Here is a 13,834-nt window from a genome sequence, read left to right on the forward strand (position 1 = left end):
GGGACAGCCCCGCCGGGCCGGCCCTGCCGCGGCCGGAGCCTCCCCTGCTTGTGTTTCCCGGGGCTGAGAGAGAGGGGTCAAGGACCTCCTTTCTCCAGCCGTTCGCTGATTAAATTAATCATGTATTCGTGGTGTGTCTTCCAGGTTACAGCCGTTTCCATTAACCCTTTGGTGTTTACCCCACTGTCTACATCTTCCGCACAGGCAAACAAGGCTTTTGGGCCTGTGCTGTTTAGGGAAGGTAAAGCAGCCCAACCCAGGCTCTTAGGTACAGTTGTTTTATCAAAGTCAGTACCAGTTAATGACAAAAAGATTGGGTTAGGCTGAACAAACAGTCCTGAGGCTGCTGAAGGGCTGTGTCTGCAAAAAGAGATTTCAGTGAAACTGGGAATCCTGAACCAAAAGCGATGTGTCAGAAAGGACATGGAATTTGTGAGGAAAAAAAAGTTATTAAAGGATGTTTTATTTTACTTGTCTTGCACCCCAGGAGCGTGTCTGCTCTGGGTCGATGGGAAGGCTGTTTACAGTGAAGTCTCATTGCAGTCATGGTAGATTTTGGGATTTTGCTGTGGTGCTGTTAGGTTTGTGCTGTGCTGCTCCAGAGAGGAAGCCAGAGCATGTGGCCCAGACAACACTAAGAAATTAGTCTCTGTAATGCAGGTGAATCCTGGGACAGTGAGAGAAATCATAGTTGGACCATTAAATGTGTAAAACAACCCACCATCCCCACAACCTTAATTCTATGGGTACCAGCTCTCAGCAATTTATTGACTTTGTGTGTATCTATGTCATTTTGATGGGTCTTGAGTCATCTTCCTCAATGTTTTTGTTACTGTGTTTCTTGGCAGCTTTTTGAATGATCTTTGTACTGTGTCCTTAGAAAAAACATTCTCATGTCATCTTCAGAGACTTTACAGTGGTGGTGTTTTGGTGCCACACATTATTGACAAATTTAGCTTCAGCCCATTAATGCATCAGAAAGATGTAGCATAAACTGTCATAAATAATCCATAATCAGACTATTCCCTAAATGTTACATGATGTATTCCAGCTGACAGACTCACGGTCACTTTGTACAAACTAATTTAGTCATTAAATCATATTGGTTTTTCCATTTGACAAGGCTTGAATGAGGTTTGCATTGGTAGACAGGGTGGTCTTAGCAAAGAGCTGACAGATTGTCAGTTTTTAAAGCACGGTGACTGCTCACGGATGTTCTTCAAGTTCTTTAAGTCTCAGTGACTACAGAGACTAAACAGTAGTTCTGGTAATAGTTTCCTTGAAGACTTGCTCCTCTGTACAGCTTGCACTGGTATGTTAACCTGTGTGACGTGTCTTTCATGGCCATTGTGATACCTTAGTGTTTACTGGGCTTTTTCTGTTCCTTTTCCTTTGCTTCAGGTTGAGAAGATGGGAAATGCAGAAAGCAATGCCTATCAGAATCACCTTTCCAGATTTCTTCCCGAGGAGCAGTCTGACATTGATGGAGTATTTGATACCTTATCAGGACCGAGTGGCTCAGCTGGAGCAAAAAATGGCAAAGCTACAAAGAAAACTGTGACACTGGCAGCACTACAGGCAAGACAATCTGTTGTTCTTGATATATCTGGGATGTAGTGCATTGGACATAATTCCAGAGAGAAACTAAAAGTGTGGCGATAGTTAATTTTTAAGGACTGCTCATCTCAATTCAATACTTAATGCTTTGGGGCAGGATGGGTATTTAACTTTTTCTCACAGTTTAACATGAGTTGTGGCTTTCAGGTTTCTATCTCTGAAATCGCACTGTTGGGTCAATTTACAGCTTTCCTGGTTCTGAAGCAAGTTGGGATGTATGAAAATACTTTTACAGAAACCTGACAAATGGGAGGAATATTCTTCCCCCTGGAGTCCATAGTGTGTGATTATTTACAGGTTTTCTTGAGAAGCTGTCACAAACTGTTTGTATTTGATTATATCTTTCTCCCTCAATTGTATCACTGTCTCTTATCTTTTCACTTTCATTAAAAGGATAGAATTTAATTTTGCTTGATTAAGCTGTGGCTCCCTCTCTTAGCTAATTAACATACATTATGCTTTCTGATTAACTTTACATTCATTTTCTAATCAAGAAAGTAGAGGAAAATGATTCATTGCAATACTCGATAACTTCAGTTAGGCAGGAACCAAGTGCCCAGATGAGTGTAGTATTAAAAGTGCATTTTTATATATAAATCTTACACAGTTACTGGAATCAAATTAAAACTCCACGAAAGAAGAAGGTTATTTTAAGGTATTTAGCAATGCATCTGCCTTCCTCCAGCCTGGCTGTTTATTAGCTCTCACCTGCTTGGAAACAGTGTTGCTGCTGCCCAGCGTTTCAACACCAATAGCTCCAAAAACCTGGTCCTTGGTTCCTGTTATTTGATTTGGTTCTGGAAGAAGTTCTCTTTCTAGCTTTGCCTCTAGACAAATGTGACATTTTTATGAATGTTTGTCTTTTCCCTTTCTGCCTTTTTTTTTTGCCAGCTTGAATTAAAATCTTCTGAAAGACTGTCTGTAGGTGCTCAATCCTTCAGTGCAGGGACTGCTGCAATGCCATGCCTGTCTCGCAGGTGTCCATGCTCATGCCTGAGCTATAGATTGATACGCAGCAGATTTGGTCAGCACCAGTCTGGTAACTTTGTCAACGCCTCATAACCTCCTGTACTCTGTTTATGGTCAGTGCTTTACTAGAAGGAAACTATGTGGCTTCTGGACCAGAGCAGTCTGGACTGCATAGCTTGGAAAACAGGTAGAGCAGGTATCTCTAGGTACTTTCTTGAAGCCATTTGAGAGAAAGATTCTAAACTGTCAGGGGTGTGAGTTTGTTAGATGTTTATTAAAGATTCCCTTTTTACAGTCCCCCTTTTTTGCACCCCAGGTCTACTCACTGGAATAGCTATACGTATAACAAAACAGTGTGACAAAGTTAGTGTGGGAGGGAAAGGGTAGGGAGTAGGTAGGTAATACTGCAGGGTGAAGTAAAAAGCCCTTGAGTATAGCGGTTTTGATTATGTTCCCTGCTGCTTGTCTCACTTCAGGTTCATGTAGCACTTTCAGACATCCTCTTAAAGACAGCTGTACCCCCTGCGACTGTCCCTCCCTCAATACAAAGCACTCTAATGTGTGGCTGCTAATTCTGCTTTTACTGAAATCAATGGGCATTTTACCACTGACGTCAACAAAAGCAGGGCAGAGCTTGGCATATTGGATCCAGAGCTTGGCATATTGGATCTCACCCTGTATGCACAGTGACTGCCATTAACATAAAACAAGAATGGCCCTGGTGGCTTCATTAGGAGTGGTACTGAGCCAGTAATAGATCGGGATTAACAGCTCCACCAAGTAGAGCTGGAGTGCTGTTACGCAGGTGGAGCTCCATTGATTTCAGCACAGTCCCTGCTGGGCTGCACTCCTGTGTGTGAGTCAGGCCGGATGTTCAGCACGTTATGTGCAGTGCTTTGTGCGGTGAAGACACCGTGTAATCATGTCCTACTGTATGGATGTACTTTAGATGATTTCTTTTTAAACCGTGTCATTATCTCGAACACTGTGAAAGTTTCCTCAATCCAGATTCGGATCTTTCCCACAGTATTTTGATGTATGATGGTGTGTACCTGTTAGATTTCAATTCAAAGGGCCAGTCCTGCTATTTAGAAGAATAAGTTTTGATTTCAGCTGTCTTAACATCAGGGATCTTAGTTTTGTTCCCTGCTTGAATTAGATGATGCTATGCAGAGGGAAACTTCTCAGAATTGTTTCTACATGTGCATGTAGGGTTAAATACATTGCATTTTCTTAAGGCCAAAACTGAGATATGGAAAAACTTTACTTATTCTTTGTTTTTAAGTATTTGTGAGCTCCACTATCAAAAGTAGGGTTAAAACACAATTTTAAATGTTGGACTGGCAGAGTTGTAAATCTTTACAACGGAGTTATCATATAGAAATCCTTTGCTAATATCCTGTTAACACTTTACAGTGTTGGGGTCTTTGTGGCATTTGTGGAAAAACAGCATCAATTGAAATTACTAAATTGTCTTGGAAAGGAGATATTATAAAAATGGAGATTATTTTTTTTTCCTCTTTGGAAAACCAATCCTTTGACATAAGTTTATTGCTGATAGTACATACTTGGTATTGAAATCCTTAATTCATAGCAGTGTATCTCAGCTTAGCTGGATTGTATTAGTTATTCATATTTAAAACATGTCCATTGCTCTTTTTTCTTCTTGTAGGCTTATATGCGAGAGCCATTACCAGAGCAAATGACTCTTCGGTTATACAATGGAATGAAAAGTATTGACCTGACTGGGAAATCGTCTGGGCTGAGTGAACAGATTGCTAAGGAGCAGTTTGTAATTTTTATGTCAAACCTCTTAAAAGGGAACGCAGAGGAGAAGATTTCCATAATAATGAGAATGATCTCCAAGACAGAAGGGCCTGTGAAGGGCAAACAAATCCAAGAGGTAAACAGGCAGTTACATGTGTGCTGGGGGACAGTAAGAGAACAGAGATGTAGGTAATTTGAATGTAATCTTCAGAGCACAACATTCAGAACAGGGATTCCTGACTTTTGTATGGTTTTAATCTCTTTACCACTGTCTTGCTGATCTGGACCAAACAGTGCAGGCAAACCAGGTTAAACGGGATGACTGTTTCAGCTGTATTTAAGAACCAGCAAGGGTTGGTTGTGGGGTGGCTGATGGTTCTGAGAACTGAGCAAAGTGCTTCTTGGAGAAGCAGGATAGATGTGTGAATCAAAAACGTAGTTTACGAGGTGGAAGAGTGGTATCTCACAAACAGTAATTCAGTAGCAGCTCCTACCACTGCAAAATTTGGACCTCTGCTCCCTCTTTATTGCTGTATTTTACGGAGATGTTTTGTGAAGTAACACTGAGAAAATGTCTTGGGAAAGGGCACTTTTCAAGACTTACGGCACCGAAGTAACACTTCTGTTATTTCTGACTCGTCAAGACAAGAGATGTTTCTGGCATTGGGATTACAGCATCCTTACTAGTTCACTTTATTTTCAGGAAGCCGTTTGAAGCTCTTAGCAATTTCATTTAAGAAACGCCAAAATGGTGATGTTTTAACTTTTTAAGTTCACAGAGGATCTGATCATGTCTGTAGTCCATGTACTGAGCTACAGGAAGGAACTGAAAGGTTGGAATTTGGAGAATACCAGCGATTCTGCAAGTGGAGTAAAGGCTCTGGCTTCTCAGCTGCTCTCAGAATTGAAGCTTGCAGGTAAGCAGTACTGACGTAGTAAATCCCTGAACAGAACAGAACAGAACGTTAGGGATTGGAAGGGACCTCAAAAGATCATCTAATCCAATCCCCCTGCCAGAGCAGGAACACCCAGATGAGGTTACACAGGAAGGCGTCCAGGCGGGTTTTGAATGTCTGCAGAGAAGGAGACTCCACAACCTCTCTGGGCAGCCTGGGCCAGTGCTCTGTCACCCTCACTGAGAAGAAGTTTCTTCTCCAATTTCAGTGGAACCTCCTGTGTTCCAGCTTGTGCCCATTACCCCTTGTCCTATCATTGTTTGTCACTGAGAAGAGCCTGGCTCCATCCTCATGACACTCACCCTTTAAATATTTATAACCATGAATGAGGTCTCCCCTCAGTCTCCTCTTCTGCAAACTAAAGAGCCCCAGCTCCCTCAGCCGCTCCTCAGAAGGGAGATGCTCCACTCCCTTGATCATCTCTGTAGCCCTATGCTGGACTCTCTCCAGCAGTTCCCTGTCCTTCTTGAACTGAGGGGCCCAGAACTGGACACAATATTCCAGATGTGGTCTCACCAGGGCAGAGCAGAGGGGCAGGAGAACCTCTCTCTGCCCTACAACCACCCCCCTCCTGATACACCCCAGGATGCCGTTGGCCTTCTTGGCCACAAAGGCACAGTGCAGGCTCATGGTCATCCTGCTGATCTCACAAGAATTTTTGTCTTTGGGTCCTATCTCGGAATTTAAATGAGACCAGTACTTCAAACCTAAGTGCTTTGTGAATGACTTGAGAACTTTATTTTGCTGTACCATCTTTCTCCCTTAAATTTAGGAGAACTTTGGTTTGAAGTCCTGCTTTAAGTGGACATGCAGAACAATTTGTCATTGAATTGCCTATTTTATGAATACCTGACTTGCAGGTGACAGGCATTTGGGTGCATGTGCATATATTTATGGCTGTATGTCCTTCTGCAAAGCATAGGTTTGTCTTTGCACTGTTGTAATAGATTTTGCTGTCTTGCAAAGAACATCTCGTAAGTTGTAACAAGGAGTCTGTGTTTCTTAATCATGACAGCCCAGGTCACAGGCAAACGTTTCGCAGTTCTGTGGCTGTATCTGCTTAATGTAGTTGACACTTTACTGTTGCTGGCTCCTTTCAAATGTTGTTTCATATCCATTAAAATAATGGAATACTGTGCTTTCACTTAAAAATCAACTGCTTGTTTTCCAGACTGGGAGACTTACTTCTGTTCCTGTGTGTCTTATTATTTAGATGGGACAAAACCTGTGGGTCCTCAGATGATGGAGACAAAGTTTGATCAAAGTCTTATTGAGGATTGGGTGTACCGAGTTCCACAGATCTCAGTTTTCCTCAGTGTTGTTATCAGGCAAGGCCTCCATGTTCTGCATTCTCTCCCAGACCAAACAAAAGACATAGCCAACCTGGTTCCAGGCTGCAAAGGCATCAAAGGAAGAGGACTTGTCAGTCTCTTTGACATCCCAGCCATCATCTACATCAACTCCCATCTGCCTGCAGAGCTACAGCACAAGTGGCAGCTTTTATTTTCTTCTAAGCTTCATGGAGAAAGCTTTTCACAGTTATGTGGGCATATAGTGCACAAAGGTCCTTGCATAGTGGTCTTGAAGGACTTAGATGGTTATGTCTTTGGTGGGTTTGCATCTCACTCCTGGGAGGTAAAGCCACAGTTTCAAGGTAAAAACTCACTTTTCTTTTTCTGGTATCTCATGGCTCTGGTAAACATTGCTTGTTCTGTACAGGTAAAGGAATCCTGTCCACTTAATGGATACTGTCGGTTTACTTTTGTGGCATGCAGTATTTCTTACACTTCCAAGTGTATTTTCCCATGGCAAAAGTAACACTCATGCTAAGCTATTCCTGCATTGCACTCAGTCAGGCATATTACTGATTAAGGTTTATTGTTATCTGTTATTTTATAAGACTTCTTTTAAAATTACAGGACTTAGTGATCATGAAACAGGTTTTCTTTTCAGTGAAATCTATCAATCCCTGTAGCTGCATAGGTTGAAAATGAAATGAAAACGCTGGAAGTACAGCATAGAGAATGAAATAGAGTTTAAATAACGTGTCCAGCAGATGGCAATCTTCCATCTCAGAACTGCTCAGCCAAACACCAGGTTAAGCCTCCTCTTGCCATCCGTGCACCGTCTGCACCCTTTTAAAGTCCAGCAGCAAAAGGGTCCTTTGGACAAGCTAGGTTTTTTTGTTCCCTTGAAACTCTTCTGGAAAGAAGAGAGAATTTTTCTAGTAACTTGTTGGAAAGAACTGTAGTGATGTTTTTCTGAAAAAGAAATTATGAACTCTGGATAATCTGTCCTGCTGCATTAAAAACTCAATTCCTGTACTTAATTTGTATTAAATAATTGCCACTTCAGTCAGTTAATATATTATGTTATATTGATTACACAACACTTTCCTCGTATTTTTTCCTGATAGAATAACACCATATTAGACAATCACATCACAGGTCCCTCTGAATGCCAAGCTGGGCATAATGAAAATGGTATTGTAAATCACTGACCCTAAACTGATATATATCTATCTAGTCAGATCTAAGGCTGTCTGTATTCCTGTCAGTTTGTACAGGTCCAGCAGGTGGCCAGTTTTAGATGATGCAATGCAAGCCTGTAATAGGTGTGCCCTTACCTAGTATTGCAGTGTACAAGTCACACCTCTGACTCTGCCCCTGGTCACAGGCATAGAGTGACATTGATTTCTGTGACCCTGCATGAAGTTAAATGAGAACAAACAATGAGTCTAGATCATGATGAGAGATGGGCATTGGCTTTCTGAGATTGCAGCTGCTATCTTTGATGTATTCAGCTGCACTTCTTCAATATCTTTTTCCTATCCTATTTGTAGGCAAGTTTTTACATGGCCAGTTGTCTGACCTCAGGTGCTTTTCTGTTCACAGGTGACAACAGATGCTTTCTGTTTTCTGTTTTCCCGTCTCTTGCTGTATACATGTACACAGGGTATAATGACCACTACATGTATTTGAACCATGGCCAACAAACAATGCCAAATGGACTTGTAAGTATTAAGAAATGACAGTCTGGAAATTGGATTTGTGGCTGGTGTTTGGAAGTGTTTTGTAGTTTTTGTTCCTGTTAGTATGAACACTTATTTCTATTGTTATTCACTGAGGAATTTTTTCATCCCTTCTCTGTGCTATTTGTGCTACACTTTCAGTAGGAGATTTTTTTTAAATTGTTTTTTTATTAAAGCATCAGTGTAAAGCATGAGCTATGGATCACGATGGAGAACTGCCTACAGTACTGACAGAGTCTATACTTTCTTTACAGTTGCTATGTATATTGAAGTACTGAATCAACTAAGATGGAATTCATTTGTGTCCAACCCAAGTAGGTGGGCTTTTATGTAGGTTGGATTTATGGAGGTTCTGGGAAGAAATCCTTTTGCCAAGTGTGGTTATCACCAAGCCCTTCTAGCAGTCCTTCCTGCTGTCTGGAAGAACTGACTGCATGTGTCCACATCACAGCAGCAGCACAAGCTTGCTGATCTCTGTAACTGAGGATCCTTCTCCTGGCTGCTCTCACTGCCACACCAACTGCTTTTCAGATTACGGAAGGCTGAGAAAGCCCAACAGAATTGAAGTACCAGAGTTTCTTGTAGGCTGCTGCTGTTGTGTAATTACAGTGGCAGAAGCTCCTTTTACTCAAGTCCATGAATGGGCTCTCCAGCTGCAGAAGTGTTTCTACAGAGCTACAACACATCTCCTGTCTGAAAGATGCTCTGCAGTTTTGTGGCATTATGCACCCATAACTTTGGGAGTTGCAGCAGTGTGGAGTAAAGTTGCTCTAAAGAAAGCAAACGACATCAAATTATGTTATTTGTTTCTGTAGATATTTTTCTAAATGGAGAAGAGAGCAAAACTGAGCACTTTCACCCTGTTTAAAATGAAATTGTTAGTCAATAAACAAAAGCCAATAAGCTAAAGTTCTGGCTCAATATACGGCTTAAGTGTTTGCAGATATTGGTGTTCTGTAAAGAGCAGAAGCAGCGTCACTCAGGTAAGTTCTTGTTTGTCTTCAGGATTACTGGATATGGGTACAGAAGCCCAGGTTCATTTAGAATAGCCTTTTTCACCTAAATAAATACATAAATACTGAAAACAGCAATCTATATTCTAGGTTTCACAACTTGCCCAGCCTGGTTTACATTTGCAACAAGTGTTTAGTGTGCTGCTTTGGTTCGCAGGGTATGGGTGGACAGCATGGGTACTTTGGACTCTGGATAGACAGCGACTACGGGAAGGGACACAGTAAAGCAAAACCTCGATGCACCACCTACAACAGTCCCCAGCTGTCAGCTAAAGAGGATTTTACACTGGATGCCATGGAAGTTTGGGCAGTGGGAGACCTCCCTGAAAGCACAGGGGTAGGTGAACCTGTGAAATGTTGTCGTGATTGGAACAGGAGATGAGAATGCCAAATTTACAGTTGCAGTCTTTCCGTTGTAATGAACAATGCTTGCTTTAACTGGCCCTGTGTTGCCATATATTTTGTAGCAAGCAGATGGCAAAAGTTATTGAGGGTGCCAGAGTGAAGGAACATTAGCAGCTGTGAGGTGACAGAGTCAGAAGAGCAGTACTTTATTCTGAACTTCAAAAGGCCTTCCTGATGTTGAGGAATGGTCTCCCAGAGGAACCTCCTTGGAGGGGTTCAGCAAAACCCAGTATTTGTAAAACAGAAAGACAACACTGGAAGGTCACAGGTAAAGCCTAATCTGTAGTTCAGGAAGAGAACCCAAAAGATTTCTTTACTGGTAACTTCAAATTTACTACTGTCTTACAATAAATTTATGTGAACAGATTTATGCTAGTCTTTCAGCCCCTGGTTGATTTCTGGGAATGAGTAGGAGACCTTTCCAGTCTCGTCTCACCCTGTAATTTATTCTCTTATTAAACTGTCTGAACAACCTGCTGTCGTTTTTTTAAAATTTTATTTCTTTTCCTACTAAATTCCTGTGCCCTGTCTGTTCACTGAACACATCTCTCTAAACAGAAACAGAACAAATTGTTTCCAAAAAACGCTGACTTGTATTTGAATCTCTTCTTTAAAAAGAAGTTTGCATCTGCACTTCAAACTAAGGTCACATTAACCAGGATGTTCTGGCTGGCTTGTAACCTGAATAAACTTGGAATAGTTCACTGTTATCTTAGGAAAAGTTTGTGACTGTTTTGTGTAACTGCAGCAAGAAAAATCACTTGATGTATCCCAGTGAATCGTAAGTGCCTTACTTGAAAAATGTATGTGCTTCCTTGTGACAAGCTTGCAAACCAGATTACTTGAGGACTTTTGAGTATGTCTCTTTTTGTAGCCTGATAGTGATACATTCATAATAACATTTTAAATTGACTATATTTTATTTTGTTTCGAAGATGAAAGGTAAGAAGAGTATCCTGGATGTAGATCCTGAGGCTCAGGCCTTATTAGAAATGACTGGGAAAAGTCGTCAGAGTGAAGGTCTGCGAGAACCCATGGAAGAGGATGATGACGATGATGAGAACTAAAAGAGTGACAGTGACGTGGAAAACCTTTTTTTTGTGTTTCTGAATGTAAATATTCCTTGGACATGATATTTTTTCCTCATTTTTTTCCTTACATTTACCCAATCATCTTGGATAAAGCTTAAGCCTTGTACTTATGCAATATTTAGGCCCAATACAATATGCTGCCTTAATCATCTTGGATGAAGCTTAAGCCTTGTACTTACGCAATATTTAGGCCCAATACAATATGCTGCCTGAAGGGCTTTGTTTGGGGAGGACATAAACACTAATTAGGTACTTAATCGATAGTCATCTCTAAGTTCTAGCTCAGAATGAATTTGCTGGCATTTCTCATAAATCCTGCCTGCATACAGATCTTAAAACATAAGAAGTTATTGACAATTCTGCTTCCTGACTGGAAGAATTGATACGTATTTATATAAAGACTGTTCAAGACATTGATTAAGGCTCTTATACCTCAACTGCACATATTTATTTGCATGCAGTGGAATTAGTCAGCAAAGCTTGTGAAGTGTAATGGTGTCTTACATTGGTAAACATAGAATAGTCCATATGAAGGATGCTATTAATTTGCATTTCTCCAGTTAAACCATCAAATTTCATGTTCTGTAAGTCAGTTTTTCAGCAGATTGCTCTACCTGGGCTGTAGGATGTACACAATGCTATGTATAAAACATCTGGTTTTAGAATACTACCCTACAACTTAGTGCATTTCATTGAAGATGTTTCCACAGAAACTTGCCTATTGCTTTTGAAACTCAGTAGAACAGAGCTGCTGGGATCCATTCAGCCGTATTTATCCTAAGAACAGGCCATACCTCCAGCAGAAGCTCTCTAGGGAAGGGACCTTCTTTAGTAGCCTCACTTGAGACTGGAGTGAAAGATCAGGCTGGAAAAAGGATTAAGTAAGAAGCATCCACAGTTAATTGGGAATAGCATCTGCAGATACCTTGTAAAAAAATTAAAAAAAATAATCAGAGTGAAGTCTGTAACATGTTTAAAGAAGGCTGATGTACACTTGATTTCCACATAATTAATTATTACTGTATTATGGCAAAAAATGCCTGCAGTGTTAAAGGTAACTATGGGGTTGGGAGTTGGCTTTTCACCAATGCCGGTTTTGTCACATCTCTTCTACTCAGGGCTTTTTCTACTTTAATCCTTTCACACCTCTCAGTAATTATTGCTCTGACCTTGCTAATTCTATGTGTAATTAACTTGTCAAAAATAACTCATTTCTACCAGCAACTGTCATTTCTAACTCAGCAAATCGTGTTTGGTTATTAGTGTGACTGTCAGTCTCTCCTCCTAAGGAGAAGGACTGCGTCAAATCCCCTTTGTCCTAGCGTGAGTTCATCTTCCGTGCTGCTTAGAGCAAAACAAAGTGCTGTATGTCTATAAAATCACTGCGATTCCTGATCACATGCCCCTCCTTCACGTTCTTTCCCTTCGCATCTTCTGGTCTGGGGTTTTGAGTCTTTTTTCCCACCCATGTTTTTCATAGGGAGCCCGTCTGAATATTCTGAATAATCCTCACTCGTGCCTTAATGTAGATCCCACTTTTTCAAATGTCACTAAACAATATGAATTTAGCCTTGAAAGGAGAGCATGAACAAACCACTCCAGCCAGACATCCTAGAACTCAACTGTGCATTTCATGTGGTACCCAAACTGATGATTGGGGCATAGATGCTGTCTGTTCCAGTACAGAGTATGCTGTGAAAGGCCTGAGCCGATGTCCATTTATCTTGTATTTGCTTAAACCAGATAGTCTGCCAAGTTTGTAACACAGAGAAAAAAAAGGTAAGCATTAAAACAATTACACTGATACTTTTGTATCATTTTTCTGTATATTTTAATAATTTTAAATGGTACAAAGTAGGGAGTGCTATATAGACAGCGAGTGAGTGCACAGTGCTCTCTAGGTGTGGTGATGCTGGCTTTTGTTTTAACATTCTCAAGCTCCCACCATCAGTCCTCAGCTGAAGTGGATGGTGTATGGGAGTGAGACGTAGTTGAATTTCTGCAGTTAAAATAAACAACTAGACTTTCTTCTTCCATTACAAGGCAGAGACTTTTCTTTGAGGATTGAAACCATCTGCAAGGGTTTTTAAAAAATAGTGAGCAGACACCTTTGCAGACTATGTGCAGGGAGGGTGAATTGCACAAAGCAGCTCTTCACCAAAAACATTTCGGTGGCCAAGTTTCTTTTGATTTAAAACAGGTATCGCTGTAGTGGTTTCTTTCTAAGCTATGAATCCAAAATGTAATCCTGTTTAAATATCATTTGTGAAGATCAGTATAGCATTTTGACCTCTGAAACTGTGTTTTATGACAAAGTCTGTGTCTGGTGCTCTTCATCTTCACTTTGAAGTGAAGGTGGCAAGCGGGGCAAGAAGAAAACTGACACTGTGGCACTTTTACCATTGAAGCATTACTGATTGGGAAACCACTGATCCAACCAGCAGATGGGATTATTCAAAATTGTTCTTTAAATGTAAAAGATTGGCTTGGAAGAGACTCAACTTTGTTTTTTCATTCATTTTTTTCATGATTGAGCAATCTGTGCTTTGTGTTCATGCATCTCAAAGTGTCCAGAAAGCCTGTGTCAGCAGTGGGCTTAGCTGTGATCTAAACCTGTGATCTAAACCTCTCTCAATCACTGTCATGCAGCTGCTGATCCAGCTGCAAAGCTCAACATCCCTGCTGTGTGTGTGAGTCAGCTTTATTCTCATGTGCTTGTGCCAGTGAGCCCCTTCCCCATTAAATCCATCCACTGCTGTGCAGATCAGCTCGGCCTGCAGCTTTGCTCCTGTTACACGCATAGGTACAAAATAAATCATGGCTGTGTTTAGAAAAAGCCGACAGCCGAGGGTACTTGGCACTTCAGCTCTCTGCCCTTGCTTTGACATCTCACCCTGTTTCCTTGAGACTCTTGCTGTAACCAAGGATCTGGGAGTCTAGAAACACTGCAGATTGACCACAGAATCACAGAATCCCAGAACGTTA

At 41.1% G+C, this 13,834-nt stretch overlaps 1 protein-coding gene across 1 annotated transcript; it reads left to right on the forward strand.

Moving 5' to 3' along the window:
- The first annotated feature begins 362 nt into the window (after positions 1 to 362).
- Positions 363 to 10,828, forward strand: TLDC1 (TBC/LysM-associated domain containing 1). Its single transcript, XM_010179148.1, has 8 exons — positions 363 to 404; positions 1,402 to 1,578; positions 4,259 to 4,489; positions 5,126 to 5,270; positions 6,523 to 6,963; positions 8,204 to 8,322; positions 9,511 to 9,690; positions 10,694 to 10,828. The coding sequence occupies exons 2-8, from the start codon at positions 1,411 to 1,413 to the stop codon at positions 10,823 to 10,825; spliced, it is 1,416 nt and encodes a 471-aa protein (XP_010177450.1). The 5' UTR covers positions 363 to 404; positions 1,402 to 1,410; the 3' UTR covers positions 10,826 to 10,828.
- Positions 10,829 to 13,834: the final 3,006 nt, after the last annotated feature.

Source organism: Mesitornis unicolor, unplaced genomic scaffold (assembly GCF_000695765.1).
Source record: "Mesitornis unicolor isolate BGI_N332 unplaced genomic scaffold, ASM69576v1 scaffold51360, whole genome shotgun sequence".
NCBI classification, from domain to species: Eukaryota; Metazoa; Chordata; class Aves; order Mesitornithiformes; family Mesitornithidae; genus Mesitornis; species Mesitornis unicolor.